This window comes from Rissa tridactyla, chromosome 6, assembly GCF_028500815.1.
Source record: "Rissa tridactyla isolate bRisTri1 chromosome 6, bRisTri1.patW.cur.20221130, whole genome shotgun sequence".
Lineage (NCBI taxonomy): Eukaryota > Metazoa > Chordata > Aves > Charadriiformes > Laridae > Rissa > Rissa tridactyla.
This window is the reverse complement of record NC_071471.1, coordinates 7,291,525-7,311,625: the sequence shown is the minus strand read 5'-3', so window position 1 is coordinate 7,311,625 and position 20,101 is coordinate 7,291,525. Positions and strand designations below refer to the sequence as shown.

The 20,101-nt window shown below is 41.1% G+C and overlaps 1 protein-coding gene across 2 annotated transcripts in view; it reads right to left on the bottom strand.

Moving 5' to 3' along the window:
• Positions 1–20,101, bottom strand: part of BCHE (butyrylcholinesterase) — a 58,293-nt gene that overhangs the window by 29,439 nt on the left and 8,753 nt on the right. Inside the window, exons 1-2 of one of the 2 annotated variants that reach the window (XM_054206835.1) lie at positions 6,494–6,752; positions 1,857–3,378 (exon numbers count right to left, since the gene is read on the bottom strand). In XM_054206835.1, coding sequence (XP_054062810.1) covers positions 1,857–3,373 — 1,517 coding nt within the window. In that variant the 5' untranslated portion in view covers positions 3,374–3,378; positions 6,494–6,752. Of the gene's footprint in view, positions 1–1,856; positions 3,379–6,493; positions 6,753–20,101 lie in introns of those variants that run through there. The other variant, XM_054206836.1, reaches the window with a different exon arrangement.

The following is a 20,101-nucleotide window of genomic DNA, read 5'->3' as shown; positions in this document are numbered from 1 at the left end:
ACAAGCCAATCTGTCAAAAAAAAAGGATGCGCATTAAAATAAGCTGTTAGTTGACCTTGGAGTGTAATGTGAAGGGACTACGCAGGGCTCGGGCAGCAGGCTGGTGCCGGACACCGAGATCGGAGCCACTGCAGAAGGTGGGGACCGCGGGATCGGGGCGGATGGTGGAGCCACTGGGCACAGCAGCTCCTAGCATAACACCACCGTCAAAGCAAATAGTACTTTCCTTGGATGAGTAAACAGGGGAATATCAGGTTGAACCAGAGGGGATGGCTGACAGCTGTAATTAGGACTCTTTGGGGACAACTGTGTTTAATTCCAACACGGAAAGTTCCAACAAGGTGTTGATGAATCACAGTGTTAGAGAAGATGCATAGTTATTATTTAAGGACCTGAAAAAATGCATTACAGGGAAAGCCTCAAGAGAATAACCTGTTTTATTTAACCAAAAAAGAAAAAAAAAGGATTAAGGGTTATTTGAATAGAGGCTCGAAATATGTCTATATGGAACACAAATCACAATATAAAGCTTAGAAATTGTTAAACAAAAATAGTACCTGGAAAACGTAGAATAGGGAAATTCAGACCAAACACAAAACTTCCTTTTATAACTGCAACCCTTTTAAGTGGAATTAAGTTTTAGAACAACCTACCAACTTTTGTTCTCCATTTTTAATCACTGGAAATGTTTAAGTCCTACCTGTGTTTTGTGTTGTGTACAAGGTCATATGGATTAAATGAGCACAGTGGTCTCCTCTAATTTCTAATTAAGAAAAACAATTGTAACTTTTTCCAAAGTTGACTTCACTCTTTACAAATCCACATATCCTTCACAAACCAAAAGAAAATTCCAACATGGAAGTAAAATTAATGCAGGATTTTAAAATTTAAGTTAATTAAACATTTTTAAAGTGTGAATTAAGTGTTTGATTGTATGTTTTCATAGGTACAGATTTTTATACGTATAATTCTTCTCATGAGAGAGCACAAACCAAGCTTCTGAGAAGACAGGATACCTCCCCATCCCATCGGGCTTGCAGCCTTGAGACTAATCATACATGACTGTGGTAGCGGCTGTTTTTCTTACCGCACTGAAATGGTTTCATTTCAAACTGAATATTGCATTGAGAGCCCCACAGCCCTGCCATGCAGAAACGAGGGCTGTCTCACCTCTCTTGGACTCCAGCTAAACAGACTGAACGAGGGGTAGTATTTAAGCCATTTCAAACCTCTAAATGAAATATGCTTATTTGCTTCTTATACAGGCTAGGACATATTTCACTTAAAGACGAGTCTAATGGAAATAGCAAGTGATTTGTCATCGGCTTCAGTGAAACCCAGGATTATACTTACAGTACACATGGGAAGATAGGCTTTCTGAAAAGAACATCCTGCAATTCCAATCACTTCATCATGTGAATGTAATATACCTCCATATTATACACCTGCATGTTCTGAGCAAATTACATCTTAAAGGAAATCGGGCTTTTTCTCCTATTTCGACTGTTGGAAGTCTTTCCCAGAATTTGAAATACTTGTTTCTAAAACTTGAAACCTTTACCTTCCTTTGTAACAACTGCTGCCATGGTAAAAAAAAAAAGTTTTGCATTTTCTTTTATGGGTGGATACACTTTGTTTTCTTAAGCTCACCCAATAAATGAGCTATGCATCAACGTTTATTTTACTAAGAAGGTGTTTTTATCAGAACTAAAATAGGAATTCTGGGTAACTGAACAAATCAATTCTTCCTCATCATTCTCATCAGGCTTCGAATCACCACCAAAACATTTAAGCTTTGTCTGCCTATGAAACAACAAGCATCTGACCAATCAAACAAACTTCCACGGTAAACTTACCCAGTTTTCGCAAAACTCGCCCAGTATCTCAACATGGACCGGCTTAAGATTTCTTCAGCTTTGGTGTAATTCACTCTTCTTTCTAGGGGCAATCCGAACACAAACTCAATCTCATAACCATGCATTACTCCCATCCACTCGGGCCAAGGGAGCTTTGAGGATCGATGTTCAAAGAAATAAAAGAACGCGTTGTGTCCTAGTTGTGCAAATTTTTTGGTGAATTCCATTGCAGGACATATTATATTGTAGTCACCAATAACATCATCCATGGCATCACGGTAATATTCTGGCTTTTGCTCATTTTCCCAATCTGTGTATTGAAAAATGATCGCTTCTATTGCAAGTTGGCTTGCTTCTGGGAAGGACAGAGTTAAAGCTGTTTCAAATTCTGTTTTATTGATCAAGCCATCCCCATCCTTGCTGAAGCCAGGGACTCCATATGCTAGAAATGCTGATCCTTCATCTTTATTAACACCAACTAAGATCTGTGTTTGTTTGAAAAGGCCATTCTGAATCAACGTTTCTGGCATGTCTGAGAGAAAATCGCCATCCACAGTCGGACAAAAATATACTCGTAAAAGAGGGTCATATGTTCCAACAAAAATTTCATTCTCCAGTATGTCCTGTGGGTCCTTGTCTTGGAGGCAGAGAATTAGCTCTGTCTCATTGCCGGTGGGACACTGGAGTTGTTTAGCTAAAGCCACTGTTCTGTTTCTGGCTTCAGATGCTGATACTGCAGCCCAAGGGGCATTTGCAGATCCACTTTGCAAGATGGCTCTTGTGAATAAAGGATGGCTTTTAGGAGAAAGGATATGGTAGCTGACAGAAGCCGAGCCAGCGCTCTCTCCAAATATAGTCACACTTTTTGGATTGCCTCCAAATGCTGCTATGTTCTCCTGGACCCACTGAAGTGCCAATCTTTGATCAAATAAACCTGCATTTCCAGGAGCTTCCTGGTTTCCTGGCAAAGCCAAAAATCCTAAGGCACCAGTCCTGTAGTTCATGGAAACTACAATGACTCTTTCTACCCTGGCCAGAAACTTGCCATCATAGACTGGTAGGGAAGTCGACCCAGTCTCAAAGCCACCACCATATATCCACACCATGACAGTTGCATTCTTGGGTTTGGGAGAAGGAACCCATACGTTAAGGTATAAGCAGTCTTCACTTAGATTAGTTTTTGGATTCCACATCTCTGATCCAGGAAATCCTGGGTAAGTTGTATCTATAAGCTGGTAACAAGAGTTTGCATGTTTTGTGGCATCCCAAACCTCTGACCACTTCTCACGAGGTTCTGGTTTTTGAAATCTCAGTCTACCAACGGGTGGCTGTCCAAAAGGTATTCCAAGGAAGGCCGTCACAGTTCCCCCCAGTACCTGCAGATTTGTCCCTCTGACTCTGCCTTTCTTGGTTGTAATGATGTTATCTTCAGGCACTACCTTCCTGATGAACATATACAGGAGAAGCAGCCACATAAGAAATCTGGTGTAGAGACTTGTACCATTTGCCCAAATCATGATGCCTGAAACACAGGAAAAAAGAAATTCAGAATTAGTATTCCAACGTATTAGTACCAGAGCCAAAACGGTTTATTCAAAAAGGGTGTAGGTCACCCCAAGGGCATTGAAAATAAGACGGTGCTGCTGCACAAAGCTCAGCAGTCTTTAACTATAAGTTCCTGTTAGTTGTGTCGCACAGACTGTGTTTAGTATTTAGTATTTTTTTGTCAAAAAGATTCCGTTGCTAAAAAGCATAGAACTGAAGAAGCCAGACCAGAGAAGGCAAAGTCATATAAGCAGACTCTGACCACTTCAGTTAGCAGAAGCCTTAACCACTTGTATTTCCACTGGACATTTTATGTGATGTGATGGAAAATGCCGTGCCCGACTATCCATAATTCTGTTAGAGGTTACTTCAGCAATTCGTATTCTCAAATCAATAAAAAGCGATAACAGACATCACTAGGCATGGATTTTTCCACACATAAACACGCACCCTATGAACACCAAGAAGGAGCTTGAAGCCAAGTTTTAATCCAAGGATTTCCAGATCCGCTTAAGTTTTGAACTATATGCTTGTGTCACAGTAGTCGCCTGGGCTGAAGCAAACCATTGAGATGGCATTGCTATAAACTCAAAGCTCTGTGTGATAAGATCTGAAGGTGTTTTAACAAATGGAGTACATGAAGTGCCTTGGAACCTACTGTCAGTCAGTCAGCTCCCACAGGCGACTGCACACTGAGGTACGCCAGGGAATAAAACATTTCTTTGAAGATCATTTTTTCTCTAAAGCAACTTAACCAAGTTTACAACCACAACAAGTAGTCATACTTCTACTACTTAGAATAAGCATTAAAATGCTAAAAAGCCAAAATTTCTTAATATATGTAGGTGGTGCCTAATAATTTAAGTATGGCCTGGTCTTTGCTTCCTGAGAACTTTTCAAAGTCATCATTAATATTATCTTAAAGCTAAAGGTATAGATGCTGATTATGTACCACATTTAAGCATACTAGTAGTCCTATTTACCCTAACCTTTTCAAATCCTATAAAAACCTCAGTATCTTCCCCTTGAAAGTGAAAAGTCAGAAAAAGACTATTTTGCATAACCCCATTTCTACGGCTAACATATTTGAAAATGCTCAACAAAGCTTCCTTCTATTTTTCCCTTGTTGCCCTGTCGTACATAGTGTACTCTGTCCTGCCACTTCAAACAGGCCATTCTTTGTTAATGAGAAGCACTTGTGTCCTTAAAAGGAATGAGGCTAATTTCTATGGAAAGTACAGCTGCGGCCTAATCTGAGCTCCTCCTGCTTGTTTGCGTATTCTTGGGAATGAACTAAGAAAATGCAGGGGGGGAAAAAAGATGATTTTGCACAAAAAGGTTCCTAACTTTGAGGTAGCATCAAAGGAGCTGGGAAGAGTCTTTAGTGACAACATTTTTAGCCTTCATCTAAACAGACAGAAAATAGATAAATTTTCAAAAACGTAAACATTTACGCTCTTGTCCTTTTATTAAAAGAAAAAAGATAAGGGGACGAATGGGGGCCATAGACTTCAGACCTGGTCTAACACTCCGCCTAGCCTTCAGCTTGACTTGTAGAAACCTGTGGGCGGTCCCATGTATGCTAAAGTTCAGAGATGTGAGTACTCAATCTGGACGACACACGCGGTCCACCAGACCTGAAGAGTTTGGGTAAGCAGAGACTCGCTCCAGCAGCCCGCAGTACCCATACAGGAGGCTCACAATATTTACTGGCATTTAGTTCACCTTTCTATGTGCCAGTAATTTATTTATTTTCCCCATTCATTCCTGTAATAAAATCTTTTAAGAGCTGGGTGAGAAAAGAGATTAGCTTGGGGCTAAACTCTTCCACCCTATCTCACAGTCAGCCAAGGCAACTGGGGTGGCTGTGAGAAATGTTAGCAGTAAGGATCTAGTTGGGTATGTATGTACCCAATGCACAGTGTTGTGAGATGGGGGAAGTAATTTCTAGAAGTCTGTTGTTTCACTGACATTCTCTTTTTTTCACATAATGACTTCTGACATGCCACCCAGGACCGAACCACAACAACAAGCTGGAAATGACAAGAGATTTCAAGCATCGTCATTATGAAGAAGAGAAAATGACATTAAGAAAAGCAAGAGATGTTAAAGTTCCTAAAGCTTTAAATACCTAAATCGTAATTAAAATTAATTCCCCTCTGCACTTTTCTGTTAATTAAAAAGGAATGGGATGGGAGGAAAATACCGTGGCATTGCAAAACACAGAGGCATAACTTTTGACCCTAAGAAGTTTTAGACAAGAATTTTAGGAAGAAAAAAACCTGACATAAAATTCAATTCTGTACCTATTTAATTAGCTGCAAAAGAACAGGCAGCATTTTAAAGAAAAAGTTTGAAATGGGTCAAGCTTGAAAACAGCAGAAGTTTTGCACTACTGAAGGAGAGGGCTTGTCTAGTCCCAAGTTACTCTGCCAATATTAACAAACGTAGCAAGTGACAGAGGATTATTATTACACCTTGAATGTATGGCAAATATTACATTTAATAAGGTTTTTAACGCTGCATTAAAACAAACTCAACAAGGTAGAGCACACTGAGCAAAACAAACATCGCCTGATTATTACTGTGAGAGTAAAAGGGTCAGAAGATTGCTTTAGCTCATCAACCTTAACCGAGCAGAGATGTATCATACAATGTATTTACATACTTTAAAAAGCTGCTTCTGTAGTAGCTTCCTCCAGCACAAGTTAAACAGACTATACTTCTGTATTCTTATTCAGCAAGGGAGCACAACTTATTTCAATGACTGTTTCCTCTCCTTGCAAATCTTCACTCAGCCAAAAAATCTATACACAAGACTATATAATCACTATTTAAATAGAAAAGATGGTTGAATTAATAAGCGATTTCTAGCTCAGCTTAATTTGCTTAGTCCAGGATCCCTTGAATAATACCAAGGTCTGATACACACGCCTGCTTACTCGTTCCATTTGCAGAGCGGAGTGAGTTTTCCCAAGAGAGCAACAAATGGGCAGAGCGTAACGTTTTAAAAGATCACAATCCCCGTGCAAATCAAGCTGAACTGTAAATTATCCTGGCAGACAGAGACGTGTAAATAGAAAATCACTTACCCCACTTCTATTACAAGAACTACAAAGTTTTAAAGAGTCAGGATCTTTGAATACTTCAGGGAAAATGCAGTATGCAGCTGCTGCTTTAAGCCCGTAAATTGGACAGTACTGACATTATAATCAACTGTTTCTGACACAAAGCTCGCGAGAGTTGGCAGCAGCAACTTGATCTGCAGGCAGCCGTTCCTTACTCTGACATCTGCTCAAAGGCTCATGGTATCGTTGTAGAAATGCTACCGAGAGAAACCCCTTTCTGGAGAAAATCAGGCGTGAGCTTCCAGAGGAAAGGGGAGACGCAGTGATTTGTTCTTAGCACGGGGCAACGATTTTATAATCTAGAAAGATAAACAGCATTATAAATATAATAAAATCCTGCCTCTCTTTCCTTCCTCTTGCTTAGAGCACCGATCGCACCTGTACTTTTTTGCTCTTGTACAGCTCAAGATTAGTGCCATTTTAAAGCACCTCAAACTTTTCTTTGCACTGTAAGATAAGTAGTTATTTTTGGTTTTAAGCAACTGTGGCAGATAAAAAAGGAGTGTCCTCTGCACAGACATGTCAACAACTGGCAAGCATCAGTTGTATCACTTGACTCATGGCCATCTGTAGGCTACGGCAGAAATCTGCGTTGTCCTCTTCTGATGTTCGGGTTAAAAATGGTACCTATGTGGTGTCACACGCTGTTTTCTCTCTCTTCTTAGTCTTCAAATAGGTTATCACCCATGCTGCTTAGTACATCTGACACCCTCCTTTTGCCTGAACCTCTTAATCATTGTTTCCACCAGAATTCAGCACTGCAGGCACAAAGCCAGCCTCAGGCACAGGTCAGAGTTGTCAGGGTTGCAGCACAGCTGGGAACACGTCCCACAGCGCAGGGGGAAATTTAAATTGCACGTACTTTGGGGTACAAATGAAAGCAGAATAGAGGAGGGCTGGGGAAGATAAATAAATGACATACATCCCCCTTACAAACTGTCTGTTCAAACCCACATCCCCGAGCCACCACACGAAACCAGAAGGCCAAGCAGAAGGTGGTGGGGCTGCTGGACCCCAGCAGCATCTGCTCTACGGCTCTGCTCTGAAAAAAGAAACTTTTCCACAATTTTAGGTTTTCTCCTACCAGGAGCCTTTGCTTCCCCCGTTTGAGCTGAAGACAATTACTTTCCCTCTGTTTAATAATCAAACTACAGCCCTGTTTCAATTACACAAAAGCAATATTTGGCAATGCATAGAACAGGCATAAAGAAGAAATAAAAAGTTAAGCATGAAGTTTATAGACCTTAACATGGAGACTACAAATGATTTTTACAAGCTAGCATGTGAAATAGTGTTTTAATAGAGAAAAGCTCAAGAAAGCACGGTCATTTAATTTCTCCCAGTAATTTTACAGTCTAGCTTTAGGATCAGACGTTCGATAGGTACATGGCAGGGACATGCCCATTGGGGAGAATATGTCTCAGTCTAAACATAAAGCAGGTTATAAAGCCCTAAGCTTTCAGCATGTAAGTGTCCAACACAGTTGCTAGTTCAGAATTCAGAACTCTTAGCTGAGATTGTTTACACTACCTACAGTAACGTAAACTGAGATATTTAATAACAAAATAGGATTGATTTGGAATCAACTGCAGTGGCAACTCTTGCTGATCAAAACTTTTCAAGTGCAGTTTCCTGAGAAAAATTTAGGCAGTTTTCAGGGTTCTCTGACGTTCGCTGATTTTCTCTAATGCCGCTTCAAGCCATTTAGAAACGTGGCCAGGTGACACACGTTTGCTTCATTTCCGTGACATCAGAGGAATGAATCATAAGCCCCAAATCTTGTTAGAGGCCACTTCTAAATAAGGTATTTCCGATGCTTATGACAAACCATTGTATTCTCAACACTCCCCACTGCCTTGAGCAGCAGAGAAGCAGCAGGAGACTCAAACGCTAAACATGCTGTTTCTGGGTTCAGCTATTTTCCATCATAGGCCATGTGGTGCTACACCTGCTGTCACCACCGCTCCCTTCCCCTCTCCTCGCCCCTCTCTGCCCCTCTTTACAGTGCCCAAGGCACCTGAAACCGGCTCCTGCTCCGAGGCAGGCACGGTTACTGAATGCAAAACATGGAGCGCTTCTATGGACTCTGACAAGGTGACCCTGGGACAAGTGAATCAACTGTCGCAGGCTGTTTCTCTGGCAGTAGGAAACCCTGAGTTCAGCCTTGGGGTTACCTGTATGTCTTCAGGGAAAGGGGCTATTAGGACAGACTGTTTAGACTGTTGTACTTCCCGACTATTATACTTTAGCCTAATGTTAGACTATTACGCTGTACTTTTTAAGAAAACTAAGCCCTCTGCTAGAATTTTTTCCTTTAATTAAAAAATTAACATATAAATTAAAGTTTCACAGCTGTGTGCTGTGAGAGGAAACACTTATTTTAGTTATTACTTAGCTTACTAAAAATACCTGCGCGAAAATTAGAGATTAAATACATTTAATGCCTTTAGTAACTCTGTGTAGAGTGGTCATTTTCTCAGTTTTGCTTTGGGAGCTCAAAAGGAAAGAAGAGGGACAAACCAGCAGATAGAACACTGTGTATATACGTGTGTGTGTATATATATAAAAGCTCTTATAAATACATACATACGTATATATATATGTGTACATATACCGATGCTTTTAAATATCTCTATCCATCTCTCTACCTATCTATAATGGGTTTCTGGGGTTCTGTAAATTTTTATTTAAGGTAAGGTTCTTAAAAATCACTACCAAAGATAAAAATGTCTTTTCATTATTTAGTATGTACATATGAAATAGATGTCACACTGACATAGGAATTTTGATATGAGAGATGTCCAGGTCTCTTAAGAAATGAAAGCAAAAGCCAGCTCTAGGAAAGATTGACATTTAGTAGGCTAAGAAGCTTAGAGAATTTAAACAATATGTATTACAGAAATAGCAAAAAATTTTATTATGATTTAGTTCATTGTTAAACTGCCCTTCAGGATATTACTTAAGCATATGCAGATGTTTGCACTTACAAATATCCTAAATTATGCACATTCTGGGTTATCTTCAGGACTTACCTAATAGAGCTGAGAAATCTATGAGAGATAAAACTGTTTGGAAAAAGATGTGTCCCAGACATTTCTAGTGGAAAACACATGCCCCTCTCTCAAGGTGTCCTCTGAGCTCTCAAGGTCTACTTGCACGTGTAAAGTTCCATTCGCCAGATTTGATCCTGCCCTTCCAAGCCACCTACAGCCTCAGAAAGAGCACCTGGGCTCCTGTAAGGAGAACTGGGCTGAAAAGCTTTGCAAATGTGGCTTCAAAGGAAAGGATATCACATATGAAGTATGTGCGTGCTAATAGCGTGTAAAAGTAGGAAACATTCTTATTTTTTTAATGGCTGAGAGGAAAATCAAAAGGCAAATTATAGCTAAACTATATGAAATGTGATTTGTATGAAAATGTGCGGGGGGTTTTGTTTAAACTCCAGCCTTGGTAAGCTCCCTCAGGGGGGCTCAGCCATCTCTGATCCCTGGCTGAGTTTTCATGCTGAGCATCTGTGTGACCTTGGCTCGAACCTCTGAGAAAACCGCTATGTTGTGAGAAATAGCTGTGAGGAAAACAAGTAAACTCAAGCTGTACAAGATAGGAAAGGTGAAATTGCAGACAGGGGTAAGATTGCCGAGATGGGGACAGTTAGCAGCTCAAGGACTCAGAGGGAAAAACACCACAGCTGCCAGCTGTGAAATCTTCAGGTAAAAACCACAGAAGACGGGAGCTCAGCGGGAGCAAGGAACCACTGATGCTCAGCTTTGGGGCTTGCATTCATTTTATTCTACTGTGCATATTAGGAAATAAATCATTGCCTTCACTATTAAGTTGAGTATACCCTGCTTGCAGAGCACCTTTCCATGCCCGTGACCCTTTCTGTATTTCTTTTGCAAATCTCATCCTTGGCACTGCACACAACACCTGTGTGTACCCATGAATGTAAAACAGGGACACCCTAAATAAACTTGGGGAGAGCTGAAGTGTCGCTACAGGTGACTGTAGCTGGTGGTTGGACCTGTCTGAAATTCTGTCGTTATTCTGGTTATTCAAAGAAGCCTCACTCCAGAGGAGCTGCCAGGACTACCAGAAGTTCCCAACAATAGATCTGAAGGGTAATTTAATAATATTAGCAAAGGTGTCTTAGATACACACCATGAAAATGGTTACCAATTTATTAAGTATACAGAAGACACTAACACTCATATAAGCCATTAAACATAATTATATTTTCCTCTTATTGGTTCAATTATGATCCTCTGTACCTTTTTCCTTATTACTCTAATTATAGGTTGGTATAATTTCCTCTTTATTAGCACAATTATGGTCTGCACTTTTATAAAATTCTTGGAGAAATCAGAGCCGATGAGAAAACATAGACAGTTAAAATATAAAGGTATTATGATTATTATTATTTCTTTTGAATGTTCCCTTACTCTTAATTCCTTATGGCACTCTTACATAACTCAGCATTTTGTCTCATATATGGATCAGATTCAATAAAGAAAATAAAAAATGATTAATGTATACACAATGCGTCTTGCATGACATTATTATAGCCTGGTGTTTAGCTTATAAGAAAAAATGGCAAAATTGGAGTGCCAGCAGAGCTGAAATCTTGTGTGACCATGATAAAGCTAATTAAATTATAAGTTAGATTTCACAGATCTCCAGAGAAGATTAATTAATTGACAATATGACTGTTTTCCCTTCCTGTTTCCTTTTTCTTTTCAATGGATAGCAAAGTTCTAATTGTTTAAAATTATGTAAATAATTAAATAAATAATTGTTTAAATAATTTGAATCGAACAACCAAGCTTCGTTGCTGGTAATCACCTATGGACAGCAGTGTGAGGTTCACAACGATAATATGTTTTCTCATACCCAAACTCTGCGAATAACTAAGAAGTTTGATGGATAAATGAGCTCATTTGAATCTGTTGAGTAGAATTTGTATCTGGAAGGTGGGAACTCTTCCCAATTCCCAGTTCCCAATTCCCCCTCCTTATTTTAGGTCTTATCACCAATTTGATCCTCCATCTTTCAGTTTCTGCATCCACAAGAGAGATACACATCTCTAATGAAAAACACCATAGAGACATTCAAAGGTTTAGGTTAAGCCGCTGCGGTTTTCAGATTTCAATTTCACCCAGCATGTTGAAAACAGGAATGAAAGAATTGAGCCTTACGTCGAGACCTGCTGGGACCTGCGGGTGGGGAGCTACAGGGGAAACAAGTTCAGCGTGCCCCAGCCCACTCTCCAATTAACGGGTCGCAGAACCTGAACATGTCACAACTATGCACTTTAGTGGAGATAATTATGTGTTTGTCATGAGATAAAACTGCAGACCCACTGGTGCCCCGTCATTGCTCTGCGTTGGGGCTGAAGCCTGTGGGAGAGGAGGTTTGAGAGGTTACTGCAGCCCACGTACAATGACGGCAGCTGGGCTGCACCTTTCCGAAAGCTTTGCTCAAGCAGGAGGAAGGCAGCGTTGATGTTGGTCAACATCAGGTCAACGTTAGTTCCTCGCTATGACTGCATCGGGGCAAAACTTAAACATATTCCAGAGCCATTTTTTCCTTTATTTTATATAATTCAGAGCTGATTTGATCTCTTTGCCTGTGGGTTTCATAAAAGAAATATAACTTCGAGAAAAACAGACGACCCTGGAAGAGGTTGTGCTTATTTTGTTACCACTGCAGCACGACAGACGCAGGCGCACACTGACCTCTGCCACAGGGTCATGCCCGAAGACCATCATGCTTATGAAAGCTCAGGCACTGCTGAGCACTCTTGCTGTCCCAGCAGAGCAGCAAACTTCTCAGGCTGAGTGACTTTAAAACAGAAGGCCCCTTTGTTTTGGGGATGCGCAAGTGTTGTGTAATCATGAAAGTCTCATTAGAAACATCTGTGCAAATTTTTCAGGAAGATGCCATGACTGGGGAATATCGGGTGATTTATCACAGTGCCATTTGCTTGAAAAACAGAGTTGTCAGAACAGGTGGCTTAGTGGTAAAGTACAGTAGACTCCCTCAGGTCTCGCTATATGTCTATATATTAAGTACATAACATTAACTTAAAGGTAATATGATGTTCAAAGTACGATGCTCAACATGAAGTTCAAGGATAGAAGTGAAAATATTACGGGTATTTTGATTCCAACAGTGTCCTTGAAACATTAATCATGTATAACTATTAGGAAAGATTATTTTATAAAAGAGTTAGAAGAATTCTTCAGCAGTAACCTTCATTAGCTTATTAACACTACATTCAGCTCATCATTATCCTGTCCTGTGCAGATTCCTGATGGATCAACCCATCCAATAAATTTATCTTTTCTTCCTCTCATCTTTGTTTGCACCAAGGAGATCATACAAGACTGAAACAACACTGACTTTTCCCAGTCCTGTTCCCCCTACCATGTAGCAGCATTTTAACACCGAAAACAATCCGTTAATTGTATTTTCCCTTAGCAGGGGTTGCAGCAGGTTGAAGCAGGAGAGGAAAACATCAGTGCACCGACAAAGAACATGGCACCACGGGCAGACCTTGCGGTCCTCGGCTGGGGAGAAGAGGCATTTTTAGCAGTTGCAGGAACGTTACGATTCTTTGCTCATTCTCTCACTTTTGCCTGAAGGCAGGTTCAGTACAAAATGCACAAAGACAGTCTGCAACCTGGAAGACTTCCTATTTAAGTTATCAGACCAAGGATACTGGGAAATTAAAAGATGTGCCCGAGATCATAAGAAAGACTGAATTGCATTCAGACACCCAGAACTGTAAAACACAATCCTTCTTGGTTTGTTTTAAATCCCTCAGTTTTATAGCTGCAGTGGTAGGTTTTCTCTCAATATATTACTAAAAACTGAAGATGTTTTTGATGGTAATCTTGCATAAAAGCAGCATTTCCATCCATTTTCCACAGTGAACAGAAGTCAGCCCTTGGGATTCAGGGGTTGCATTTGCTGTAAGTCACCACAGGCAATATTCAGAAGAAGTTACTGCAGAATACCCTTGGGCTCCTGAGCTGGTAGACAAACAGTGGGGAAGGAAAGCCACTGCAGAGCAATCTGCCCAGGAGCTGCCAGTGCCTCTTGTTGGAGCCACAACCACAGCTGTGAATCTTTTGTGCGCAACAGGACAAGAGGTAACGGGCACAAACTTGAGCATAGGAAGTTCCACCTAAACATGAGGAGGAACTTCTTTCCTGTGAGGGTGGCAGAGCCCTGGCACAGGCTGCCCAGAGGGGTGGTGGAGTCTCCATCTCTGGAGACATTCCAAACCCGCCTGGACGCGTTCCTGTGCCACCTGCTCTGGGTGACCCTGCTCTGGCAGGGGGTTGGACGAGATGATCTCCAGAGGTCCCTTCCAACCCCTACCATTCTGTGATTCTGTGATTCTGTAATAATTAATCATAATAAAGGTCGTAGTGAAGATTTTGTCTGGAAACGGATTCAGAAGCCGCAGATGGAATATCATGGCACAAAACCACGTGCCTTCATTTTTGCCAAAGCAGCGACTCCTTTGCTTTGAAGAAAACCCACAGGTAGGCAGGCAGGTGCCACTAGGTGAGTTTTACCTGGTTTGCCTTTCATTGCCTATCCTGCAGGAGCACAGCTTTAATCAAATGTCAATCTATTTCCCAGCGCCGCTGGAGGAATAAAGTGCAATGGCTAAGACGTGCTCAGTGAAAACATTCAAGCGATTTTAATTTTCGTGCTCATGCAAAAAAAAATTCCCATCACCAGCCGACGAAAACAGCGAAGGTTTTGAATGTCGCACAAAGAAATGCGAGTGTCTGCGGTGTTCCCTTTCTGATTAAGCACACTTATATCAAATATGAACTGTCCTCCTCAGTGAAAGGGCATTTACCAGTGTTTAGGATTTAACCATGTGAAAAGTGAAAGGCAATTTGATAAGGCTCCTATGCTGCCTTTTCTCTCCTCCTCCTTTTATTCCCACCCCCTCCCCCAATTTTTAGTCAGCTATTCTCAGTGTTGCCTAAAATTGTGCAGTGATGTTCTTGCACGCGGAATGTAAAAAATAGCTTTTCTAATAAACGTTAACAGCAGCCGTAAAACAGCAAAATAAAACAACAGTAAGGAACACAGTCAATAAAAATCTGTACAAGAATTAAGCATTGGTGCACGAAACAGGAAAAGGGTCTGGATCAGAGTCCTTTATAGAGAAACCTATTTCAAGAGAAGATGGGCAAGGAATAAAATTTATCAAACGTTTCTGAGATAATTATACCAGAACAGACAGGAAACAAGATGTTTGACCAAAGGGAATGTAAGTGAGTGGGTCCAGCTCTTTTCTGTGCTTCCCAAATCATTGTCCTTTTGGGCTTAGAGTGATCCCAGTGTGTCACCACGCAAATGATTTTAAGCGAATGCTGAGACAGATGTTTCAGCGATGGGGCCCTGGGCAGCAGGGATTTAGCTCGTGCTAAGCACCTGATTCAATCTATGGGATCAGTCCAGAGCTTATCCAAACTGGGGGAAGGGAGAGGGGAGAAAAAAGGAAAAAAAAAGAAATAAGAAGCCCTGCAGCATGCACGTGATCAGATCCTCAGAACCAGCTCTTCCGTTGCTCTCGCCAGGCTGCCTTACCTGCTGTTGCAGCCACAGTGTCCCCGTGGGTACCCCCCTGTCCCAACAAGAGCACCCAGACATGTCCAACTCATCCCTGCAAACAAACCGTCTGGTCAGCCAGCAGAAAACGGGACCGTGCACAGCCAGTACCTAACAGCCTTCAGAACTGAGCCAGGGTGAATATCAATAAGCACGTATTTTGGTTGATCAGATAAAGGGTCAATAGGATCAATACATATCAGCAGCTCCAGGCTCTGGTTCCGTGGGCTTTGGAGTCTGTTCTGTGGACTAAGAGCTTTTTACCACTGAGCAATGCGGCGTTAAGGGAAGACGGCCCATGCCTTAAGCAGTTGGAGGGATTTTCAAGCTCTTCCTTCAGTATCTCCGGAATCCTGGATATGGGATAGCGATGGGATGAGCTATCAAAGGGCTGTTCAACAGGAGTGTTACTGTCCGTCTAGTATGCTACGTTTGAGCCAAAATATGAGCCAGGAACCCAAGGGCTTATGGGTATTAAGTGGAGATTTTCCAGTTTAGACATTTCCATTCCATATGCAGATTCAGCAGAAGAGGCTACAGAAGTGCTTCCTGGGTCCCAATGGACATTTAATCAATTAAGTGACTGAAAGACAGACATATTCCCTCCTCCTCCTCACCCAAAGATCTTGAGGGGGAGTAACACACTCTGCTAAATTCAAAAACCTCACTTGAATAATGGGTGTGAGATTCTCCAAGCACAGTAAACTGCAAATATCTGCCGGAGATGGTAGTGACACTGGAGGGAATGCCCAATCCAGCGATGATAACCAGCATTTGACACAGCAAACGTGCAAAGAGCAACTTTTATTTACTGATTGGTAGCACTTTAGAAACGGTGTTCCCTCTGCCTCATTACTGGGCTAAAGATCTTTACTAAGACCTCTTTGAATTTATTGTAGGGAAATTTTAGTGTACGTTTATACAGAGCAAAGCTTTCTCTCAGACAGAAAGCTGTACTGGGTCTTCACTCCATGACTGGAGTTTCAGGTAATGGGATGTGCAAGGAGATCAGCTAAGAACAGTCTAAGTGAAAAAAAAACTTTCAATTTAGGATAAGTGGCATCTGGTGGAAGCAGAAAGATGGGACACACACACTGAGAACCACAACGCAACATTTGTCAGCACATACACTATATACCCACACAAACGTAAGGCGATAGAAGGTGACAAAGTTGTGGGGAAGTGCTTATGGGAAGCTCCTTCCCATGCACTGAAGAACAGAGGTGTTTGTCTGAGATAGGGTCAGCCAGAAATGAAATCTGGAGGTTTTGGCAGTATCTGGCATCTCATCAGCTGTAAAAGCAAGAGGTGGGTTGAGGGCAGGCAGTGAGGACAAGTTGTTCGGACTTGGAGGTCAAGCATCTGCCTGCTAGCTCCTGTTGTCCCCATGTTGCCTCAAAGTTGCATGAAATAAGCCTGGTCTTGGCTCACATTAACTCATTTACTATAAATCTTTGGCATGGCATGCAAGAGAATGTCAGTAAAAATGGAGCTGTTAACGCATGGATTTTTAGCGCTCTATACGATCTGTCTGGCATTACTGTAGCGCTGTTAGTAGGAAGGACTCTGGCACCGTCACGATGCAATATGCCAGTGCCTACTGCAGTTATTAGCCTGTCTACCTTTGACAGGATGCCTTAAGAGCTTCTCCATGGGACAGCTGCTATATTACATCATGTCAGTGCACAGGATAGAGCTATTAATGACTTTCAATGCGATACTCTGTATCCTGACAATGCATGCTATTAGGCGGTCCTTAATCACCGGACCACGGATATTGATATACCAACCCAAACAGCTCTAAAGATGTACGGTGCCAAAGTGTGCTACCCGCATCTGCAACAGTATATAGTAAAACTATTAGGCAAAGACTCCAAACATTATTTAGTTCAAAGGAAAATTACGAATTTTCAAACCGGAGCCTCCACAGGTCCAGCGTATGCTAAAAGTAATCTGAATTTTTATTTTCCAGGTGTCCACCTATTCTTGGGTTAATGACTGCATGTTACAACCAGTTTTCAAAAATATAACAAAAAAAATATTGCTGCTCATCTTCCTGGCAGTCTGCTTGCATCACTTTAATTTAGGAAGCAAACCATTTTACAATAATCACAGACATGTAAATGAGCCAAAAATTGTGTTTGTTTTGTTGCTTTCCAAATTTAAGCTGACCTAAATAATTTAATGCAAAATTTGTAGCAATGAGAACAGAATTTGGTGGACACATATGGGAACACATTGAATTTGTACTGCAGAATTGTTACTCCTCTGGGTAAAAGACGATTCACCCTCTAAATGTACTGTAAATGCTGATACAGCATTCACTTTGGTGGCACGAATGGCATTGTGGAATCGTGAAAACAATAGAGACCCTCTCTATGTCCCCTCCATGTAACATGGGAAAAGCAGAGCTTTCCCTTACCCAAGCATGAAAAATGGGTACGTGCTTATTCTCTGAGTGGGTGTTTGATACTCAATTGTCAGGATTGTCAGATGTCCCCAAGCAGTATATTAAGCTGTTGGTGACAAATTCTTTTTCCTAACATGAAAATATGGAATAGCTTTAACAAATAGTAGGGGAAGGAGAGCGGAGGACTGAGCCTATCAGCAGTGGTGTGTGTCCATGTTGCCCCAAGCACTACACAGCAGTTATGGCAGGAGGGGCTGATGGAGACATGTCACCTCAAGCTTTGATGGAGAGCTTTGAGACTTTCCATCCAGTAATCAGTGCTGTCACCTCCTTCATGAGCAAAGCAAAAAACAATGTCTGAACTGATGGGTAATAATTAGTTGGTGACGAAAACATATTAAGCAGGTAGACCTGCCATCCCTGTGCTCACCAATAATTTTTAGCAAGATGAAAAATATTCTGGAGCTTCTCCACTGTGAAGCAGCCTGTGTGGGAAGCTGGCACAAAGACATTTCATCTCAGATATGTTTGTTTTCTGTTCACAGTTATGGCTAGCTGCGGCAGAACTGAACATGCTTCCAGCATCTGCTCCAGCGGGATGCAGGGACGCAGGAACCACGTCAACTCCCTGTGCTTCAGTGAACTTTAGGGAAAGGTTGTGAACAACAGGATTTGTTCTTTGACCATCTTGTCCTCCAGTTCAGCACTCAAGGAAAAGAAAATAATTATCTCTCTTCTTTCTTTTTATTTTTTTTTCCATTCTACCCTTTTCCAAAGCTCTTTGTAGAGTTTCTCAAAAATATCTCCACAGGTCTTCAGAGTATTTTGTGCTATTTATGTAATAAAGTATTTCCTCTATAAGAAACTAAAGCAGAATAATAAGCATTTTCATAAATTTCAGCACACTTTACATTTCATGTATATTCAATTATAATCCAATAAATGAAATTCAAGTGTGAGCTTAAGTGTAAGTTTGAATGCATTATTCATACTTCCATGTGGCTAAAGTACTTTCGTGGACCAAGATTGTAAGTCATACTTTAGCCACCAACAGGACTAAAGTACAAATATGAAGCAATGAGAAACCTTAGCATTTACTTGTGGTGACAGTCGTATAGGAATTTTCACTGCATGAAAATAATGCTACTTTATGGCTATGGAGTCTTTCAGAGTCTTGATAAGTCTCTCTTAACATACCTTTTCCCTCAGGTCCAAACCCACACAGGCTGAAATCAAAGGTTCTTCCTATCAAGTTAGGCAGGACTGAGGAGTCTCTGTTTTGGACACAACCTGAAGATGAAAATGGTTTGCGCGGTCTCAGGACCAGCCCCACCATTGGACTGCCATCGCCTTTCTAGTTACAGCTAGTGGCTTTTGTCCCATTCTACGTGATCAGTAAATGAACTGAATGCGTAGTTTGCAAGAATTTTGTTCAGCAACCACAGCAGTGCCAGCTGCACTGCTAGTAATAACATAGCCCGTTCTTCCGAATAAAGCAAAACAGAAAATGTAATTAATTTTATTTGAAAATTCTGTCTGAGGACATTGGGCACCCACTTCATTTCTCTGCCACATCAGTAGATACACTCTGACCAATGTCACATACCCTGAAGACACAGAAGAAAGAGAATAAATATTATTATTGGTGTTTGAATATTCAGTCTATGTAAACGTATTATATACTTTGCTTGGCTTCATCGTAATAGAAAAAGCAAGCAAGGCAAACTTGTATTTTTTTCTGCACACATTTTCCTTTTGTCTTTTTTTTTTCAAATTTTGCATAGTGCATATTGCAAGCTTTTCTTTTTAGTTATACGCCTCTAGCTATTATCTTGGAAGAAAAATTCAGACATATCCAGCACAAAACCACATGAAATGGCTCGTCACAACGGCGCCTCGAGGTTTCAGAATCATAGATGTTGGGAAGAAAGAGACCTATTAATTTATCTTTTTGCATATGCCCTTGCAGCCTAGGGTTTTTTTCTATTTATTCTGAAAACCTCCGGTAAAATGGTATCTTACAAACGAATTAATGAAAACCAGCTTCCGTTCTGTACAGGCAATGAGTCGGTTTCTGGGGAAGGGAAAGTCCTGTGTTTTCTTGTGCAGCTACTTGATCCGATGCATTAGAACAACCATAAACCACCAGGTTGTGCTGTTGCCCTTAAGCAATATGCATCACCACAGAGCTATGCTACTGTGCTCATCGGATGGCTGTTATTCATCTGGGAAGACCCTAAAATCCTAGAAAACCAGAAAAAAAAAAAAAAAGGTCCCTCAGACTCATTTTCCTCTTGATTATACAGCTCAGTATTTTTCATAGGACTTTTGGCTCACTTTGTAAACCACTGGCAGTGTTTGCCAGTGATGAAATTCAGGTACCAAAATAAATACTCCATCTGCACAGGCTTAGGATGCAAACACTGCAAAGCTGATCTGAGAATTGATGTTACACTCGGTGCAATTTCCAACAAACCATCCATAATGCTCATCCCTGCAGCTTACTTTCGCTGCTGCATTCCCCC